The 17,200-nt window shown below is 42.2% G+C and overlaps 1 protein-coding gene across 1 annotated transcript in view; it reads left to right on the forward strand.

Moving 5' to 3' along the window:
- Nucleotides 1-1,210: 1,210 nt before the first annotated feature.
- wtip.S (WT1 interacting protein S homeolog) overlaps nt 1,211-17,200 on the forward strand; it is an 87,470-nt gene continuing 71,480 nt past the window's right edge. The window contains exons 1-2 of the mRNA XM_018240478.2: nt 1,211-1,544; nt 1,825-3,307. Coding sequence (XP_018095967.1) covers nt 1,846-3,307 — 1,462 coding nt within the window. The 5' untranslated portion in view covers nt 1,211-1,544; nt 1,825-1,845. The remainder of the gene's footprint in view (nt 1,545-1,824; nt 3,308-17,200) is intronic.

Raw genomic sequence — 17,200 nt, forward strand, 5'->3', positions numbered from 1 at the left:
ATTACTCTGAGCAGCACTCTGCCTGCATTATTACTCTGAGCAGCACTCTGCCTGCATTATTACTCTGAGCCGCACTCTGCATAATTACTCTGAGCAGCACTCTGCCTGCATTATTAATCTGAGCAGCATTGTACCTGCATTATTACTCTGAGCAGCAGTCTGCCTGCATTATTACTCTGAGCAGCATTGTGCCTGCATTACTACTCTGAGCAGCATTGTGCCTGCATTATTACTCTGAGCAGCATTGTGCCTGCATTACTACTCTGAGCAGCACTCTGCATTATGACTCTGAGCAGCATTGTGCCTGCATTATTACTCTGAGCAGCATTGTGCCTGCATTATTACTCTGAGCAGCATTGTGCCTGCATTACTACTCTGAGCAGCACTCTGCATTATGACTCTGAGCAGCATTGTGCCTGCTTTATGACTCTGAGCAGCATTGTGCCTGCATTATGACTCTGAGCAGCATTGTGCCTGCATTATGACTCTGAGCAGCACTCTGCATTATGACTCTGAGAAACATTGTGCCTGCATTATTTCTCTGAGCAGCATTGTGCCTGCATTACTACTCTGAGCAGCACTCTGCATTATGACTCTGAGCAGCATTGTGCCTGCATTATTACTCTGAGCAGCATTGTGCCTGCATTATTACTCTGAGCAGCATTGTGCCTGCATTACTACTCTGAGCAGCACTCTGCATTATGACTCTGAGCAGCATTGTGCCTGCATTATTACTCTGAGCAGCATTGTGCCTGCATTATTACTCTGAGCAGCATTGTGCCTGCATTACTACTCTGAGCAGCACTCTGCATTATGACTCTGAGCAGCATTGTGCCTGCATTATTACTCTGAGCAGCATTGTGCCTGCTTTATGACTCTGAGCAGCATTGTGCCTGCATTATGACTCTGAGCAGCATTGTGCCTGCATTATGACTCTGAGCAGCACTCTGCATTATGACTCTGAGAAGCATTGTGCCTGCATTATTTCTCTGAGCAGCATTGTGCCTGGCTGCCCCTGCGCACTGTCCCTTTGTCCGTGCCTGGCTGCCCCTGTACAGGACGACTTGGTTACAATCATTGTTTGGCTGCAGCATTAACCACATTCCTTGCGGCCCTAGCACGCTCGTCTCCTTCCGCACATTCCTTGCTCGTGCAGAGAGAAAAAAAAACGCCAAAAAAAAAAAAGCACAGAAAAAAAGTCCCTCCCTCCTCTCCTTTCTTCCCTCCCCGTTCCCATCTGGCCTGTCTCTCCGCCTGTTCTCTAGTCAGACCCACCTACCCCCTCTGCTTGGCGGGTCTTCTTTATGTCTCCTCAGTCCCGTTTCAGGAACCCCCATGCATTTTGTTTGGTAAAACAAGAAAGAAAAGAGACAGACACCGGGGAATTCCTCCGCGCAGCATGCCATTGACTCCAGCACATCAACTTTAGGGCTCAACTGACATAAGGGATTTTTTTTATTTCCCGGGCTCCTTTCCCTGCCTCCCCTCCTGCTGGAAACACAAGAAGCACAAGAAGAGGAAGCAGCAACAGCAGCCGTGGCTAGGTATGGAATGTCCACAAACCTTTCCCTTCCGCAGTAATTCGCGGTCCATTCGAATCCTTCCAGCAGCTGTGAAACTACAACAACCCTAATAGATGCCATAGTAGTTCAGCCGTAGCTTGAATGGTGCAGGTTTCATGTTGTGATTTCTAGTGTTTGAGCTGAAGTGGGCCCCTAGTACTTTCAAGACTCCTTTTTTTTTTTACCTTACATTTGTGTTTTATTTGTATTTGTTTTGCAAGTGATTTCAGGCCATTTGTGTTTCTCTTTTTGTTTGTTCCAGTGGAGGAAGAGGAGGCAGGACATGGAGAAATACGATGAGGACATTGCAGTTCAGGCGAGCAAGTTCTTGGAGGATCTGTCCCTGTACGATGGGCACAGCAGGCTGTATGGACAGGTGGGGGACATGCTGCTCTCCAATGATCACATTCTGGTGGCAGATCACCGAGGGAGAAGGCTGAATGGCAGCCTGACACAGTATCTGCATCACTCCTCCTCAGACAAAGTTTACCCACCGGGGTCTTCCCAGCTGAAATCTGTGAACGGCACCAGAGGCGATGGATACACGGACGAGGGAATTTACAAGTCTGACGTGGCCTTGCCATGCTACGGTGGGATCTCTGAGAAGAACAAGAGATATTCTGCAGAGCTATATAGACACGGCTGTGGAAACTCATTTGAGGGTGTTCCCATCAGTGCCAAACAGGGTGGTATCACTGCATTATACTCAGGGGGCAAGATGAGTAACTCGTGCATGTCGGGACAAGACTTGAAACTGAGTGCTAGCAGCCCAAGGTCTAGTATGGCATCCTCAGCCTCCTCCTCTCAGGAGCACAGCAAGTATTCCAGCCCTAGATCCAGTATCAGTTCCAATGCCCTTTCTCTTGACAAATTCTCCAGTCCCAGGTCCAGCTTGGTTGTGCCAGGGCAGCAAGAGAAATACACAAGTCCCAGATCTAGTTTTGGGCAGTATGAGGGTGGGGTGTTGAGTCCAAGGTCTAGCTATGCTAGTACCACTAGTGATACAAGCAAACACTCAAGCCCCCGGGCAAGCTTAACTAGTTATGACAGTGGAAGCAAGCCCAGCAGCAACCGCACTAGTGGCATCAGTATGGGCTATGATCAGAGGCACATCAGTCCCAGGTCCAGCACAGCAAGTCAGTATTCATGCACCACTAGTCCGAGGTCTAGCTACTCAGACTCACGTTATGGCCCATCCGGCAACCCTGATTTAGATGGTGTAGGGGGTCATGGGAGTCTTGTAAGCCCCAGGTCGAGTATGTGCCTACAGGACAGTAGATCTGCCACCTTGGGCAGCTGCAACCCTTCTGTAGTTAGCCCTAGGTCCAGTATTTCAAGCCATAGCTCTCGCAGCTCCAGAAGCTCCAGGGGATCTATGGGGGCCTATGCTGATCTCACAGTACCCTCCCCCAGATCCTCAATGCTAGTAACAAGTCGACAAGAGGAGACCACTGTACAGGATCCAGGTGAGGCATGTCACTACAAGGTCCTAACTCAGTCACCTCCAAGACCGGAGCAACAGCAGCATCAGACCATCAGCTCAACTCATGATTCCAATTCTGGAGCTGTAGCATCTTACAACTTCAGCTCTGCCAAAGGATCTGCTACAGTGCATCGGTTCAAACTACCTTATCAAGTTACTCCATCTAGGGAGAGTGGACCTAGTCAGGCCGAGAGAAGGCTGGAAGCTCTGACCTTGGAACTAGAGAAGGAGCTTGAATTGCACATGAAAAAGGAATATTTTGGTGAGTGAAAAATATGGTTGTTAAAGCATTGCTTTACCTTGATTGAATGAATTTATAGCGAAATCCTCTGAAAATCAGCACTAACATTGATCTTTGTACTTCACTCTTCCTGTTTCTATTCATTTTGAGGTTAGTGGCGTTTTGTCATCAGTTATCATACAATTTAATGTGGTATATTAAATCTGTGATTGCAACTATTTTTTTTAGCCTCTCTTCAGAAAGAAAGGGTGCTTTATTTTATCACCCAAATGTTTGTTAGTACCTCAAGTTGTGGAACATTGACCAGTGACCTGGAATGTGGCCTGAATGTTAGGAATCCTACTGTATGCTAAACAAAATGAGTGTAATTAATCTTTCCCAGCAGTAGGAGGCAAACCATCTAATAATTCTTCTTTTCTGTTGGTTCATTTCCTGTAGAATGTTCCATTAACAAGTGACTACTTTCACTGGAATGTGCTTGCCCTATAGCAAAGGAATAGGTGATAAGAATATGTACTAATGACTTGATAAGGCTGTGTGAAGAATTGCTTATTTTAAAAAAATAACAAGCATAAACCATGTTTGCCGATGTTAGAATTTTGTTGAGTAGAACAATAGTTTCCAGTGCCATAAGGTTTGAAATGCCCTATAAAGTGCCACAGAAAGAGATTAAACATAAGTTGATAAGTAATGAATCCAGATTGCACTCTAGCCTTGATAAGGACAATGCCTTCATTCATTTAACTCTTTGTTTTGGTATAGGTGCTCAGGGTACAGTTTTATGAAATAAACTCAGCAATTATTTCAGTGTGATTCATGTTGTGGGTAATATACAGGACCGTTAAATGATGGAGATTGCATACAGGATTTTGTTTATTATGCCTTGTGCATAGGGCTGCCACCTGTCCGGTATTTAACAGGCCTGGCCGGTAAAAGTGATGGTTGTACCCAATGTTATTAATAGGGAAAAAAGATAAATATATAAGAAGGCCGGTATTTTTCCAGAAAAGGTGCCAACCCTACTTGTGCATCCAGGGCAGTGCAACCCTTTAAACGTGTTGGAATGAGAATTCATGGTACCTTATCTAATGGTCACATTTTACATACAGGTATGGGAAGTATTGTCCAGAATGCTCTGGACCTCTTTCTGTAATTTGGATCCGCATACTTTACACTTTAAAATCATTTAAACTTTGAGTAAACCCAATAGGATTGTTTTGCCACCAATGATGTTCAATTATATCTTAATTGGGATCAAGTACAAGGTATTGTTTAAAAAAAAAATTCAAAATGTGAATCATTTGATGAAAATGGAGTCTATGGGAGAGGGCCTTCCTCAGATTTGGACCTTTCTGAATAGAGGATTTCCAGTAACTGGTCGCAGTCCTATTCGCATACAGTCACGGATGAAGCAAAATAAAATAAATCGCTGTTTAATAACGATTCTGAAATTGTTGTAAGCTGTATTGATGGACATTCTTCTGTGTTGGCCAATATTTGTATCTTTATGTGAGATGGATAAACATATCTATTGCATACCGCTGACCATTGCACTATATATATATATATATATATATATATATATATATATATATATATATATATATATATATATATATATATATATATATATATATAGGCTTGATACATATTGATGGTGGCACATATTGAGGCTTAGTCTGGTAATCAAACTTTTTTTTTTTTTTTTTTTTTTTACAATTCTGTTTATTGAAATGTATAAAGGATAAAATAATACATATAGTGGTATCAGTTTCATGAGTTTGCATTTTAAGAAAACAAATTCAAACAGCTTCAACAATAAACTTGACGATCTACTCTGTATATATGTGCTCTGTATATATGGTGTCAAGTATTCTTTATTAACTACCAGTTGATTATTATTTGCAACATATCATGTCTGGCAGGCGTGGATTTCCGTGAGGTGTGACTAGCGGTTAACATTGATATCAGTGGGGTTTTGAGGGTAAGTCGTGGGGGTAGCTTTTATAGGCAGGGGTCAGTTGTCCGGCCATTGGAGTGGTTGGCTGGGTTTTTAGGCTTTACCCTCTCATGTGTCTTCTTCCAGATCTAGCCAGACCCCCCATATTTTATTAGATTTGTCAGTTCAGTTCCTTCTCATGTATATTCATTTATATAAGGGTATTGCCAGGTCTGGACTGGGAGTCAAATTAGGCCCTGGCATTCCAAGTACACAGTGGCTCACGAAATAGGAATTTTATATGATAAAAATGGAAATAATTGAGCTCAATTCAGTACATGTGTTCCACTCCACTGCAAGCTTTTAACACACAAGTGTAATCAAAATTAAAATCAAAAAATTGTAGCAAATAGCTGGACACCAATAGGCAGCTGGTGACCTTTCATTTGCCACTAAGTAAGCTAGTTCAGGAAGTGGTAACACTGAAAAAAGTAACAAAGTATAATTAAAACGTAACTTTTACTGTTGTAATTCTAAAAAACACGCTCACTGGAACACACACCCACTAGCCAACCAATCCGTCGGCAGTGCTGGACCGTCTCCATAAAAATGACATGCAGTTTAAAACAAGTTGAGCATAAGGTGTGACGGTGGGGTCTCAAAGAGACTTCATTAATTGTTGTGGAATTGAATTCTACCCCTCCATATACCTGGAGTCCACAACCCGCCCGCTCCCTCCCTTCCAAGCAGATACCCCCGTGCAAGACCTGCCTATCTACGTTGGGACTGCGTGGGAGCTAAGCACTCCACCGTCCACCTATGCCCACCCTACGCGTTTCGCCGATACCTTCGGCTTCGTCAGGGGCATAAGTAATGAGCGCGTCTTTCCGCAAAGTTTAAATAGCCAGTTTGAAATTACCGGGTGCTTGAGATCTCGCGATGCTGCGGCCGTGACTTCCGCATTGGTCACATGACATCGCGGTTGTCATGGCAACAATACACAGTTTGGAGTAGCCGGGTGCTTGAGATCACGCGATGCTGCGGCGGTGACTTCCGCATTTGTCACATGACATCGCGGTTGTCATGGCAACCATACACTAAATCGCAGCGCATTTTGCCTATGTTGTACGCTGCAGGATCCAGTCCCCCATAGTTGGAAGCCTTCCTTCTATTTTGACATAGGTTAGATGCTGGTGTATGATAAAAGTTCAAATGCACCTATTGCTGTTTGTCCTGCCGTTTTTAAATTTGTAGTGCCTTATTTAGACACATATTATCCCATATTCTAGCTATTCAGGAGAGTTTCAACACTAAAAAAAGGGTTGATTTTTGGGCAGTGTTCTAAATAGAATAAGTTATGAAGAAACTGACTTTTAACCTTAAATTTAACCCTGAACAGTAGGGTATTCTTTTATCCTTCGGTGGAAAGCCACATTAACATAGGAGATTAGATGTATTGGAAAAACACACAAGGGGGCCGTATTGCGGGAACCATTAAAGTGCTTAGAGGAATGGACTGAAGGTAAAGCCTTCATTTAGACCATTCGGAGCTTTGCTGTTTAGCCAATAGATCCATTTGGCTTACCATTATGGTAAGGTGTGGCATAGATGTGGGGCAGTCAATTACTTTCACTTTCCATTCAGCACTTACTACATTGTCCCTTCCCTCCCCAGGCCCTATAATTATGTAGGCCATTGTGTATGAGCCTTAGGTTCCCTATTCTGGTGCATACACAAGATTTTGGGGTGATACACAATTTATCTTAATAACAGTGTCCACAAAGTGGCTCCTGCCTGCTTGCTGTGATTGTGTAATTCAAAGACTGAAGGAAACAACATTTAAATAATAAATATAGTGTAAGTAAAGTTTATTTTGCTTAACTAACATGATAGAAAATAATTTGGAATTGTTTCTTAGGGTGACCGGTCCCCTTTAATTTAGAATATTACAATACTTTTAGTTAAGCCATACATTTTTTTTCTGTAATATTTTCCAAAGCTGATTTGTATGTAGAAATGTGTATAATAATCTAAACACTACTGACCTTATTACAGGCCAATCTTTTCCTGGCAAAAGACATGTTTTATCAAGGGATCCGAAGGGGAGGAGTTTGCACGCTAATTAATATAAAATATTCCAGCAGTTCACACAAGGTGGGCTGAAGTAGGAAGGGAAGCTGAGCTAGGGATGAAGGTTCACATGACCTATATAGTTACAGTTATTTTTTACAGGAGGCTCCATATATGTCTTTGTTAATGTAGTACTTATTTTTAATTCCGGAAAATTTTAAATTTAACAAGTGGTCACATAATGGACAAAATTCTCAACAGAAAGCTTTTCTGTAGAGTGGTTTCTGTCAAGCGCATGTATTTCTGGACCACTCTTCTGACCAATGTAGTGCAAAAATTTGTTGCACCTGTAAATATTTTTTTTTTACTTACAGATTAAAATGAGAAAAAAATAACAGCTACAAACAAAAACAGCTCTTTATTTACTTGGGATGGGGTTCCATTTGTGTGGCTCGTTCAGTAGCCAGATCTTTTTTCTGAGAATGCTTGTCGGACAGCGTACTTAATGAAGTGCCACATAGATGGAATACTTTAGCTAAAGCCAAATCTAATCCTGAGATTTCAGGAGGTTGTTTTCTTTGCTGCTGCTCGGACCTGGTAGATTTTTTTTCCCCAAAGCGTCTCATTCCTTTCACTCATTGAACGGTTTGAGGTCATAAGATGAGATGCCATCAACAATAGGGGAAATCCAACACGCACACAGCACAAAGGACACGTTCAGTCGGGTTTGAAGCAAACACAATGACTGTGGATTTTCTTTTACGTCTTAAAACCTTGGCTAGTGCATTCCTCCTTGCAGTGGCCTGCGTATTAACCTTTTCGCCACTGAAGTAGGAAAAAGGTGTGATTCTAGGAAGTGGTGTCACTTCCCAGACGTGAAAATATAACCATGCATTTACTAATATGTGTCATAAGAATGTGGAGCTCACCACTTGGTTCTGTCATCGGTTCTGTCATTGTAAAGGCCATACACTATAAGGTCCACTTGTTTGGAGTGATCAAAAAATGAGCAGAGCTTTCCCTCGATATGCCCATCTAGGCTGGGCTATATTGGGCTTTTGTCCCTAGGGCTAAACGATCGGATTAAAGTGACAGAAATACTAGATGTTAAAGCAAGGACCTCACCAGTGAGCCATTGCTGTCCTCGATCTGACTTGAAAATCAAATCTGCCCATTTATTGCCAAATATTGTTTGGGTGGACCCGTTGGAGGGCCCCATATATGATCAAATAAGCTGCCAAATTTGTCTGAAGGGCCTTAATTGGTGTCTTAAATCTGCTAGTATCGACCAACATGAATACTGTTTGAGGTTGCCCTGTGTCTTTTAGCAGTGTCAGAAATGGTACCATGTCACTGCTGAGCAAAATCTCTCAGGGGTACATTTTTAGGCCACATCTGTCCTTTGTGTGCAGTGGCAGGCGGGCCATCCCTACCACTGCTAAGAAATGGTACGTTATCGGGTTGTATTTATATGACATGAGCGTTAAACATCGGTAAACATTCATTCACATGCCTGTGTGCAGGTCAACAAAGCCATATTTACCACAATGAAAAGACCGCACCAATCAGATCTTGGAAAAAAAATTGCATTCAATGTTTCGGCTCCTCAGTTGAGCCATCTTCAGGACTGTCCTAAAGACGGCTCAAGTGAGGAGCTGAAACATTTTATAAAAAAAATTTCACTTTTTTTTAAAGACCTGATTGGTGCGGTCTTTTCATTGTGATATATATATATATATATATATATATATATATATATATATATATATATATATATATATATATATATATATATATATATATATATATAATTTTTCTTGGAGGCTATTGTAGAGCTAGACATTTTCTTGAGTAAATGAAGCATTGGAGCAACTCACTTATATAATCAAGTAGAATGTGCAGAATAACCTGGGCCTATTTATCATACTTAAAGGAACAGTAACACCAAAAAATGTAAGTGTTTTAAAGTAATACAAATATCATGTAGTGTTGACCTGCACTGGTAAAACTAATGTGTTTGTTTCAGAAACACTGCTATAGTTCATATAAACTAGCTGATGTGGAGCAATGGCGGAAATTGAAAAACGGCTATATGGCACAGGTTAACTAATGGATAACAGATAACACCATTAGACAGACATAACTTATCTGCTATCTGATGTGTAACTTGAGCCTTTTCTCCTTTGAATGGCTGCCCCCATTGCTACACAGCAGCTTTTTTATATAAACAATAGTTTATAGATAACCTGACAGTTAGAGAAGGCCAAGGACAAAATGGCATCTGTTGATAGATAAACTGGGTAGGGAGTTTGCTGCACAGGGGCCCCCAGCAGAGAAGCAAATATGTTTTCACAAGCCACAATACATTTGTGTGAGAGGCATTTTGTTCCCACACACAGGAATGACGGACTGAATTCACCTCTGGCCTCATAATTGTTGATATTTTCTTTGCTGAAACACCTGTGGCATTGACACAGTAGCAAAAGAATTCCTAGAACTTGTATTAAAGCTGACTAGGGGGCCAGGTTCCCAACTAAATACCACTCATATTGAACTCCTCAGTAAGGAGAATTTATCCAGGCATGAAAACAATAGCAGAGATTCCATGAAAAAGATTCAGCTATTTTGTTCCTATTCTAAAAAAGCACTGAAAATCTTTTTTGTTGTTCAGTTAGTGTGTTGCACCTTTTCTACTTAAGCCCAACGAAATAAACTTATCAAAAAGGGTATTTTCCTTTTAAAAGTCAAGGAAATGCAAATTCACTAAGGGGTGCCAATAAGTTAGGCCTGGTGAATTAAAGCTTTTTAAGGGTTTTTGTTTTTTTCTACTTTAAATTATTTCTTTTTTGAAAAACATGCACTGGCCTATGGGGGGGAAAAAGAACCGCAGCGCACGTTTCCCAGGCATTTCTTGTACAGACTTAAGCTGGCCATAGACGCAAAGTTCTGATAGTAGGAATCGAGGATTCGTACGATTTTCAGACCGTGTGTGGAGAGTCCCGACATTTTTCGTCTGGCGGAGATCGGTCGTTTGGTCGATTGGATAGGTTAAAAGATTTCTGTCGGCTGCGGATAATATCTCTGCATGTATTGCCGATCATACGATTTTCAGTGGGAGACTGTTACTAGCTTTGGTCGGACATAACTTTCGTACGATTGCTGTCAGGGGCAGAACATCAGCTGATCTGTTCTTTTCTACTTTATTTGATCGGAATGGTTAGTGGCAGGTCGGGAGATGGGGAAGTTCGATGATTCGTACGATGGATCTTTGCATCTATGTCCAGCTTTAGACGTGCGCATGCACAGTAGATTCAAATCTGAGATATTTGCTGCTAAAGTGCAAATGTAAAGGTGGCCATACACGGGCCGATAAAAGCTGCCGACAGACCGAGTCGGCAGCTTATTGGCCCGTGTATGGGCCCCCCCGACGGGCTTCCCCTATCGAGCTCTGGCCGAAAGTCGGCCAGATCTCGATTGGAAGGGACTAAAAATCCCGTTGGATCGCGGGCGCATCTGTTCGTTGATGCGGTCCCGCGATCCAACTGCCCGTTAGGCATCGTTAGGATCCGATCGTTGGGCCCTAGGGCCCACATTCGGATCAGCCCGATATTGCCCACCTCAAGGTGGGCATATCGGAGGGAGATATGTCGCCAAACGAGCGGATCTCTCCATGTATGGCCACCTTAAGTCTGCAGCAGGATGCCTGGGAAAGATAAATAAAATAGTAGTGCAGTGCTGAAAGGAGCACTTTTAGCACTTTTTGTAACCATATTTTTTATACTATATGGTATTGGTAACTCTATTTTACCCCCTGCAGTAAATTGTATAAGTATTCAACAATCCATAACCTGAAGGAAATTCATGTATAAAGCTCTACTGCTCATGCCCTTCCTTTAGGGCAGAGGCACACGCTCAGATTCGGGGCAAATCAGTCGCCTGGCAACTAATCTCCCCGCAATGCCTTCCCGTCGGCTACAATCTAAGTCACCGTCGGGATGGCACTCGGAGCACTTCGTTTTCCGAAGCTGCCAGAAGTTTCCTCCAGAAAACGAAGTGTACCGATTGCCATCCCGATGGTGATTTACATTCTAGCCGGCAGCAGGCTGTTCAAGGAGATTAGTCGCTCTGAAAAAGAGGAGATTTGTCTGGCGACTAATCTCCCCGAATCTGAGCGTGCGTCTCTTCCCTTACAGCTTCATCTGCATGTCATTCATTTGATTAATCGAATCATCCCATTTAATTGTATCCGAGAGATGCAAATGAAGCAAAATGGAAGGGGCATAAGCAGAAGCGCTTCATGCCTGAACTTCCTCCTTCAGTGTCATGTCTACAGGTCCATCAGCAGCACCTGGGAAGGGAGCAAGAGAAACTTTCCAGATTGGCGATGTTCTGCTTCAGCAGTATTTGTCTTCACAAAAAATTATCTACTGAGGAGAAAATAGTTTTAGTGACAATGGACTGCCCATATTCAGACACTTGACCTTGATGTCTGCTCACAGAATGTCAGGTTGTTTAGAAATCTGGATTTTAAAGAGAAGGAAAGGATCAATTCATGGGGGTACCAAATAACTGCACCAGCGATTATTGTGAGCAAGCAATCCTCTTCCTCTCGTATTCTTTATTCAAAATCAAGTGGACAATGCATGCACAGTACAGCAAAAAACGTGTAACTCTACTGCACATTCCCATCCACACTAAGCAAGAAAAAAAGGAAGAGGATTGCTTGCAAGTGCCCCAGGCCAGTGCAGTTTTCTGCTAACAGGAGCACCAGCCTGGTTATCGGGCAAATCCTTGGAGTTTGTGTTAACATTTGGCACACCCATCGATTGGACATTTCCTTCTCTTTTAAGAGACAATTATGTTGAAGGATGCATGTTACACTTGTTTGTTGCAATTTTTCTTTTAAATCTGTATAAAAATATTCTGCTGGTGTATGTGATCTATGTGAACACAGCGACAAATCTGCTTTCATTATTTGAAGCCGTCCTATAATTTGCTCATGCAGTATAATAAAAGAGAATCTAGAATAGGGCCACTAATAGATGGTAAGAGCTATAGTTTAGCTGTAGCTCAAACACAATCCACTGGACATTTCTGATGTATAATATGAATCTGCACTGTTATATGCCTCTAGAAACACATACTGTATTTAAGAACTGCAGTACAGAAGCTAAAGGTGACAATTTGTCTTATTTGATCCAAGTGCATTTCTGTGAGCTGTTCATATGTTGGAATGGCTGATTCTGCAGCGCTCTGTTTAACAAGCAAACTGTTTCCCAAAGGAGAGCTGGTACATCCACTACTTCTTGCGTGTGTATACAGGGAAAATGTTTTGGTACAGCAAAGGTTTACATTTAGTTTTGTGTTATGACATCATTAAGCATTGTTTATAACTGATAAAACTCAAGCACTGTTCATGAATTTATATTTAACCGATTATTTGTGGCTCTTGTGTATTTGTGCAGATTTAACCCCTTGATACAAGCTTTTGGTTTTCCTTTTATGTTTGATACATTTGTTTGAAGCTTGTCAGAAAGAACAGTATCTTCAAGGCAAATGTCACTGAAAGATTAGATTCTCACTAAACACTTTTCTCAGATGTGCCCTGAGGCAAAAGCTCTGTGTATCCATGGAAGAATCAGGGAGAGCTTTGTACATGCTGCATTTTCACCAAGTGGTTATTTTTCCTTTTCTTTTTCATCTTATGGCAGTCAAATGTGGAAAAAACACTTGGCACATTTGTCAGTCCCCCCTATCAGCAAGTCAGTGATTAGTTTTATTCAGCCAGCTGCAGGTAGAACAAAGAGAGCAAATGTTTTATTGGTTTCCATTGATTACTAGGTAGGAAAACCTCGACCCGCTCCTGGCCAGGATCTGCGTGCCCCCGTTCCACACCTGCCTGCGCCCAACTTCTGGCTTCCTTTTATAGACCCACCCGCTGATGACATCACAAAGGGGGTGAGACGGCAGGTGCGCCTCTAAAACAGGAAGTCAGAAGCCGACCGTGTGAGGTTGCGGGTGGGGAGCGCAGGCAGAAGAGCTCAACCTGCACATAGGGTTGCCACCCGGGCGGTATTTTACCAGCCTAGCCGGCAATGTAACTGCCGGTAAATTTGTAATACGATCAAAAGGAGCCCTCGGCCTGCCCCCAATCCCCTGCAACTTACCTTTTCTTTTTCCTCTTCTAGCGTCCGTGGCGTCGCCCCGCCCCTTTTGACATCACGCCCGCCCCTTTTGACATCACACCCCACCCCTTTGAGGCCCCCCCCCCCACAGCCGGTAATTTTTTTTATAAAAGGTGGCAACCCTACCTGCACATGACCCACAAAAGGGGTAGCGAGGTTGGGCCGACCCGCACATCACTGCTAGGTGCAGATTTGCCCAGTGTAAATTAGCCTGTATGTCACTGACCTACCCTTAAAAATTTTTTATAACAGGAGCCTATTGCTTTTTATAACTTAAGACTGATGTACATGGCTACTTTGTATTAAAGGGTTGGTTCACCTTTAATGCAACTTTTAGAATGGCCAATTCTAAGCAGTCTATTTATTTTTTATAGTTTTATAGTTATTTACCTTTTTCTTCTGACTTTTTGCAGCTTTCAAATGGGCGTTGCTGACCCCATCTAAAAAGCAAATGCTCTGTAAGGCTACAAATGTATTGTTATTGCTACTTTGTAATAGGTGTTTGCAAGTAGAAGAGTGTAGATATGCTCTATCTCTCTTTTTTTATTTTTTAATATCTCGTGGATTTGGCGGATGGTCAGAGGGGATAAAATGTTTGTACAGGTTGTGTATGGGGGTCCACTAAGACCTGAACAGATCTGAGACATTCAACAGTAACTGGGACATTTATTGTGATATCTTGCTGACTGGCGTAGAGATAATACCCTAATGCATTTGAACCCTGCCAATATGATAGTAGCATGCTCATTACAAGAGCAAGCTGTACCAAATACAATTAATACTTATTTTGGCACAGTTTATTCAGTGTGACTCGGTGTATCTCCAGCATGAAGATTATACTTATAACTGAATAGAATGACTGATGCAGGTGCATGCAGTGTTAATGTAATGTATGTGTTTTTATATACACACACACAAATACATACATATAAATATTATTTTCTTCTTTCCATTAGAGTACTGAATGTTGCTTTTGACATCAGTAACAGCATGCAAGCCATTCAATTGGTTTATGGCAAAATTTCATTTTTTGTTGGTTATTGTGGCAGTCTTTTTATAACGGATTTTATGCCTTTAATTTGAAGGAATTGTAAGTTCCTATGTCCTAAATAAGCTTAAAATAAAAGGGACACAAGTAACTTGCCAACAGGTGACATGTAGGAAGTAGCTTATTTTAAAGACAGGAAGTAAGCCAGACTGTATCTGTGCTCAGGCTGTAATTAGCATTACTGTGCTGGAGTGTAAATAAAGTAGTGGTTTGCTCAGAATCGCCATGGACAGCACATGAAGCTACATGCCCAGGCTCCAGGGGTAGCGTCAGTTCCTTCGGATGCTCAGTACGTCTGTAATTCATAAGCCACAGTACCTTATTTATACATCAGAAAGCAGTCATTATGTCTCGCATCTGGAGTCACAAGACTGAAATTAGATTTACTGAAAGTAAAAATACAGTCAAGCATAGAACTATGCTGAGCCTGTATCAAGACACTACAAACTTTAAAGGACAAGGAAAGTTAAACTAAAGAAGTAGGCTAGAAATATTGTACATTATGTTTTGGGCTAAGGCACAAACAGCCCTTTAGCAGTGAAGATCTGTGTCTCCAAAGATGCCCCAGTAGCTCCCAATCTTCTTTTCTACTGATTCACTGCACATGCTCTGTGTTGCTGTCACTTACTGAGCTTAGGGACCCACTTACAATATACAGTACACATAGAATAGAAATGTCACAATATAAGGCTGATTAGCAATTAATACAGATAATTACTACATGGCAGCACAGAAACCAGTGCAACTAGCACCAGAATTTAATAATCAGCCCTGTAGCATCAGCTTATATTACAGGCCATCCTCATTTTCTGCTTGATAATTTGTGACAACCCCTAAACTTAGCTTCTCAACAGCTGCTCAGAGCCCACTGAGCATGTGAGTGTCGCAGACACTTTCCAAGATGGTGACCCTCTGTGACAAGTTTGAAGTCCTGGATCATTGCTGCTATTGACAAGCTGAAACTTTAGGCTGGTGCAATAAGTTCAGCATATAAAACATGGCAGTATTAGCCATATTTAAGGTTTAGTTCTCCTTTAAAGGCATGGCATTGCCAAAAATAAGCAGATCTTTTTATTTAGCTGCATACATCATAGATACATACATAGATACTGTACACAATTTAGTTTACTGGACTATCCTATTCATTGAGTAATGAGCTATATAGTATTTTATTTATAATGCAAAATAACCGACTCCAAGACAGAGCCAGACTGGGAGTTAAAAGCAGCCCTGGCAAAAAAATCAAAGCAGCCCACGTGCAAGCAAAATATACTGGTTTTATATGGCAACAAATGCTATACATAAAACACCATATTCAATAAAATGCACAAGGTTTGCTCAGGAAGTAACCCAGTGCATTAGTGATGTCCGGGTCAGGGTTTTCCTGGCCCGCGCCCACCCGCACCCGCGCTTCTGGAGTCCTTTTATAGACCCGCCGACCCACCCCGCCGATGACATCACAAAAGGGGAGGACGAGCAGACGCGAGACTATATAAAACCTGAACCCGGACGGAAGCCGGTATTTGAAGGTGGCATAATAAGAGCTCAACCCGCACCCGCCCGCCACCCGCAAGGAGCAGTGCGAGGTCGACCTGAACCCGCCTGTTCCGCGGGTAAACCTGCAGGTATCGGGTCGGCCCGCACATCACTACAGTGCATCCAAGCTCAAGTTAGAATGCAGTTTTGGGACAGAATTTTTTCTGCTTCTGCATTTTTTACTAGTATTGTAGAATTAAGAGAATTTAAATCTCCTTTGTGCTATCGGAGAAGTGTGCACGCACAAACAAGTGAGAAGGGGAGCAGAAGTGTGTGAGCCAAGCTAAAGTGTGGGGGTGGACGGACCATCCAAAATGTGCTTGGCATGGGGTGCCTGGCTGGCAAATCCAGGTCTTGGGATAGTCCTCTCATCCAGGAAATCTACTACTACTTTGAGTTCACAAAACATCAGCCCCCTCCAACCAACAATAATATACACAATACAACAATCTTCTATTTTACAAGAGGGGGTACTTTATTCATATATCACACCTGGTTGATTTCAATATAAAGTATACAACTACATTATACAATTTTTTTCACGCACTTTTGAGGGATAGGCCTGCATATATTTAAAATCACATCATTTTATTATATAGTGTACTGAAGTGTAAAAGGACAAAGCACTAAACTATCATAAACCACCTAGGATTGGTTTCTGTTAATCTGGGAGTATACTTCCCCTTTAAACCTCTGACAATAAATGGGTTTCTGGCCGGAATCATTCCCAAGTTGCTACCTCACGGCATGTTAGGTCCTTTAGGAATGTTATGTGACCTTATACAGAAAATAACACCGCACATTCCGTGTGTCAGACACAAAAATTTGTAGGACGGTGCTGCGGCTTCAGCTGTACATGTGTACGAGAGACCGTAATTTATTGCCGCTGTTTGCTCGCACATAGATTCCACTCCCAGCAGGGACAGAATGAGAGTGTGAGGAGCACAGTGCGGGCAAGATGAGTGTTGGGATTAGCGCTAATGAGCGAGTGTGTGTGTGACTCATCATGATTTATTTATATAGCGCTGTCAAGATACGCATGCCATGAAGCAGCCGCAGCAACCGCTCTGCTCACATTTCTGCATGTACCTCCTCTCTTCCGCCCTCCGTATTTGTCTTGCTATCGCAGGGAAACC

The sequence above is a fragment of the Xenopus laevis genome, chromosome 4S (assembly GCF_017654675.1).
Source record: "Xenopus laevis strain J_2021 chromosome 4S, Xenopus_laevis_v10.1, whole genome shotgun sequence".
Classification (NCBI taxonomy): domain Eukaryota; kingdom Metazoa; phylum Chordata; class Amphibia; order Anura; family Pipidae; genus Xenopus; species Xenopus laevis.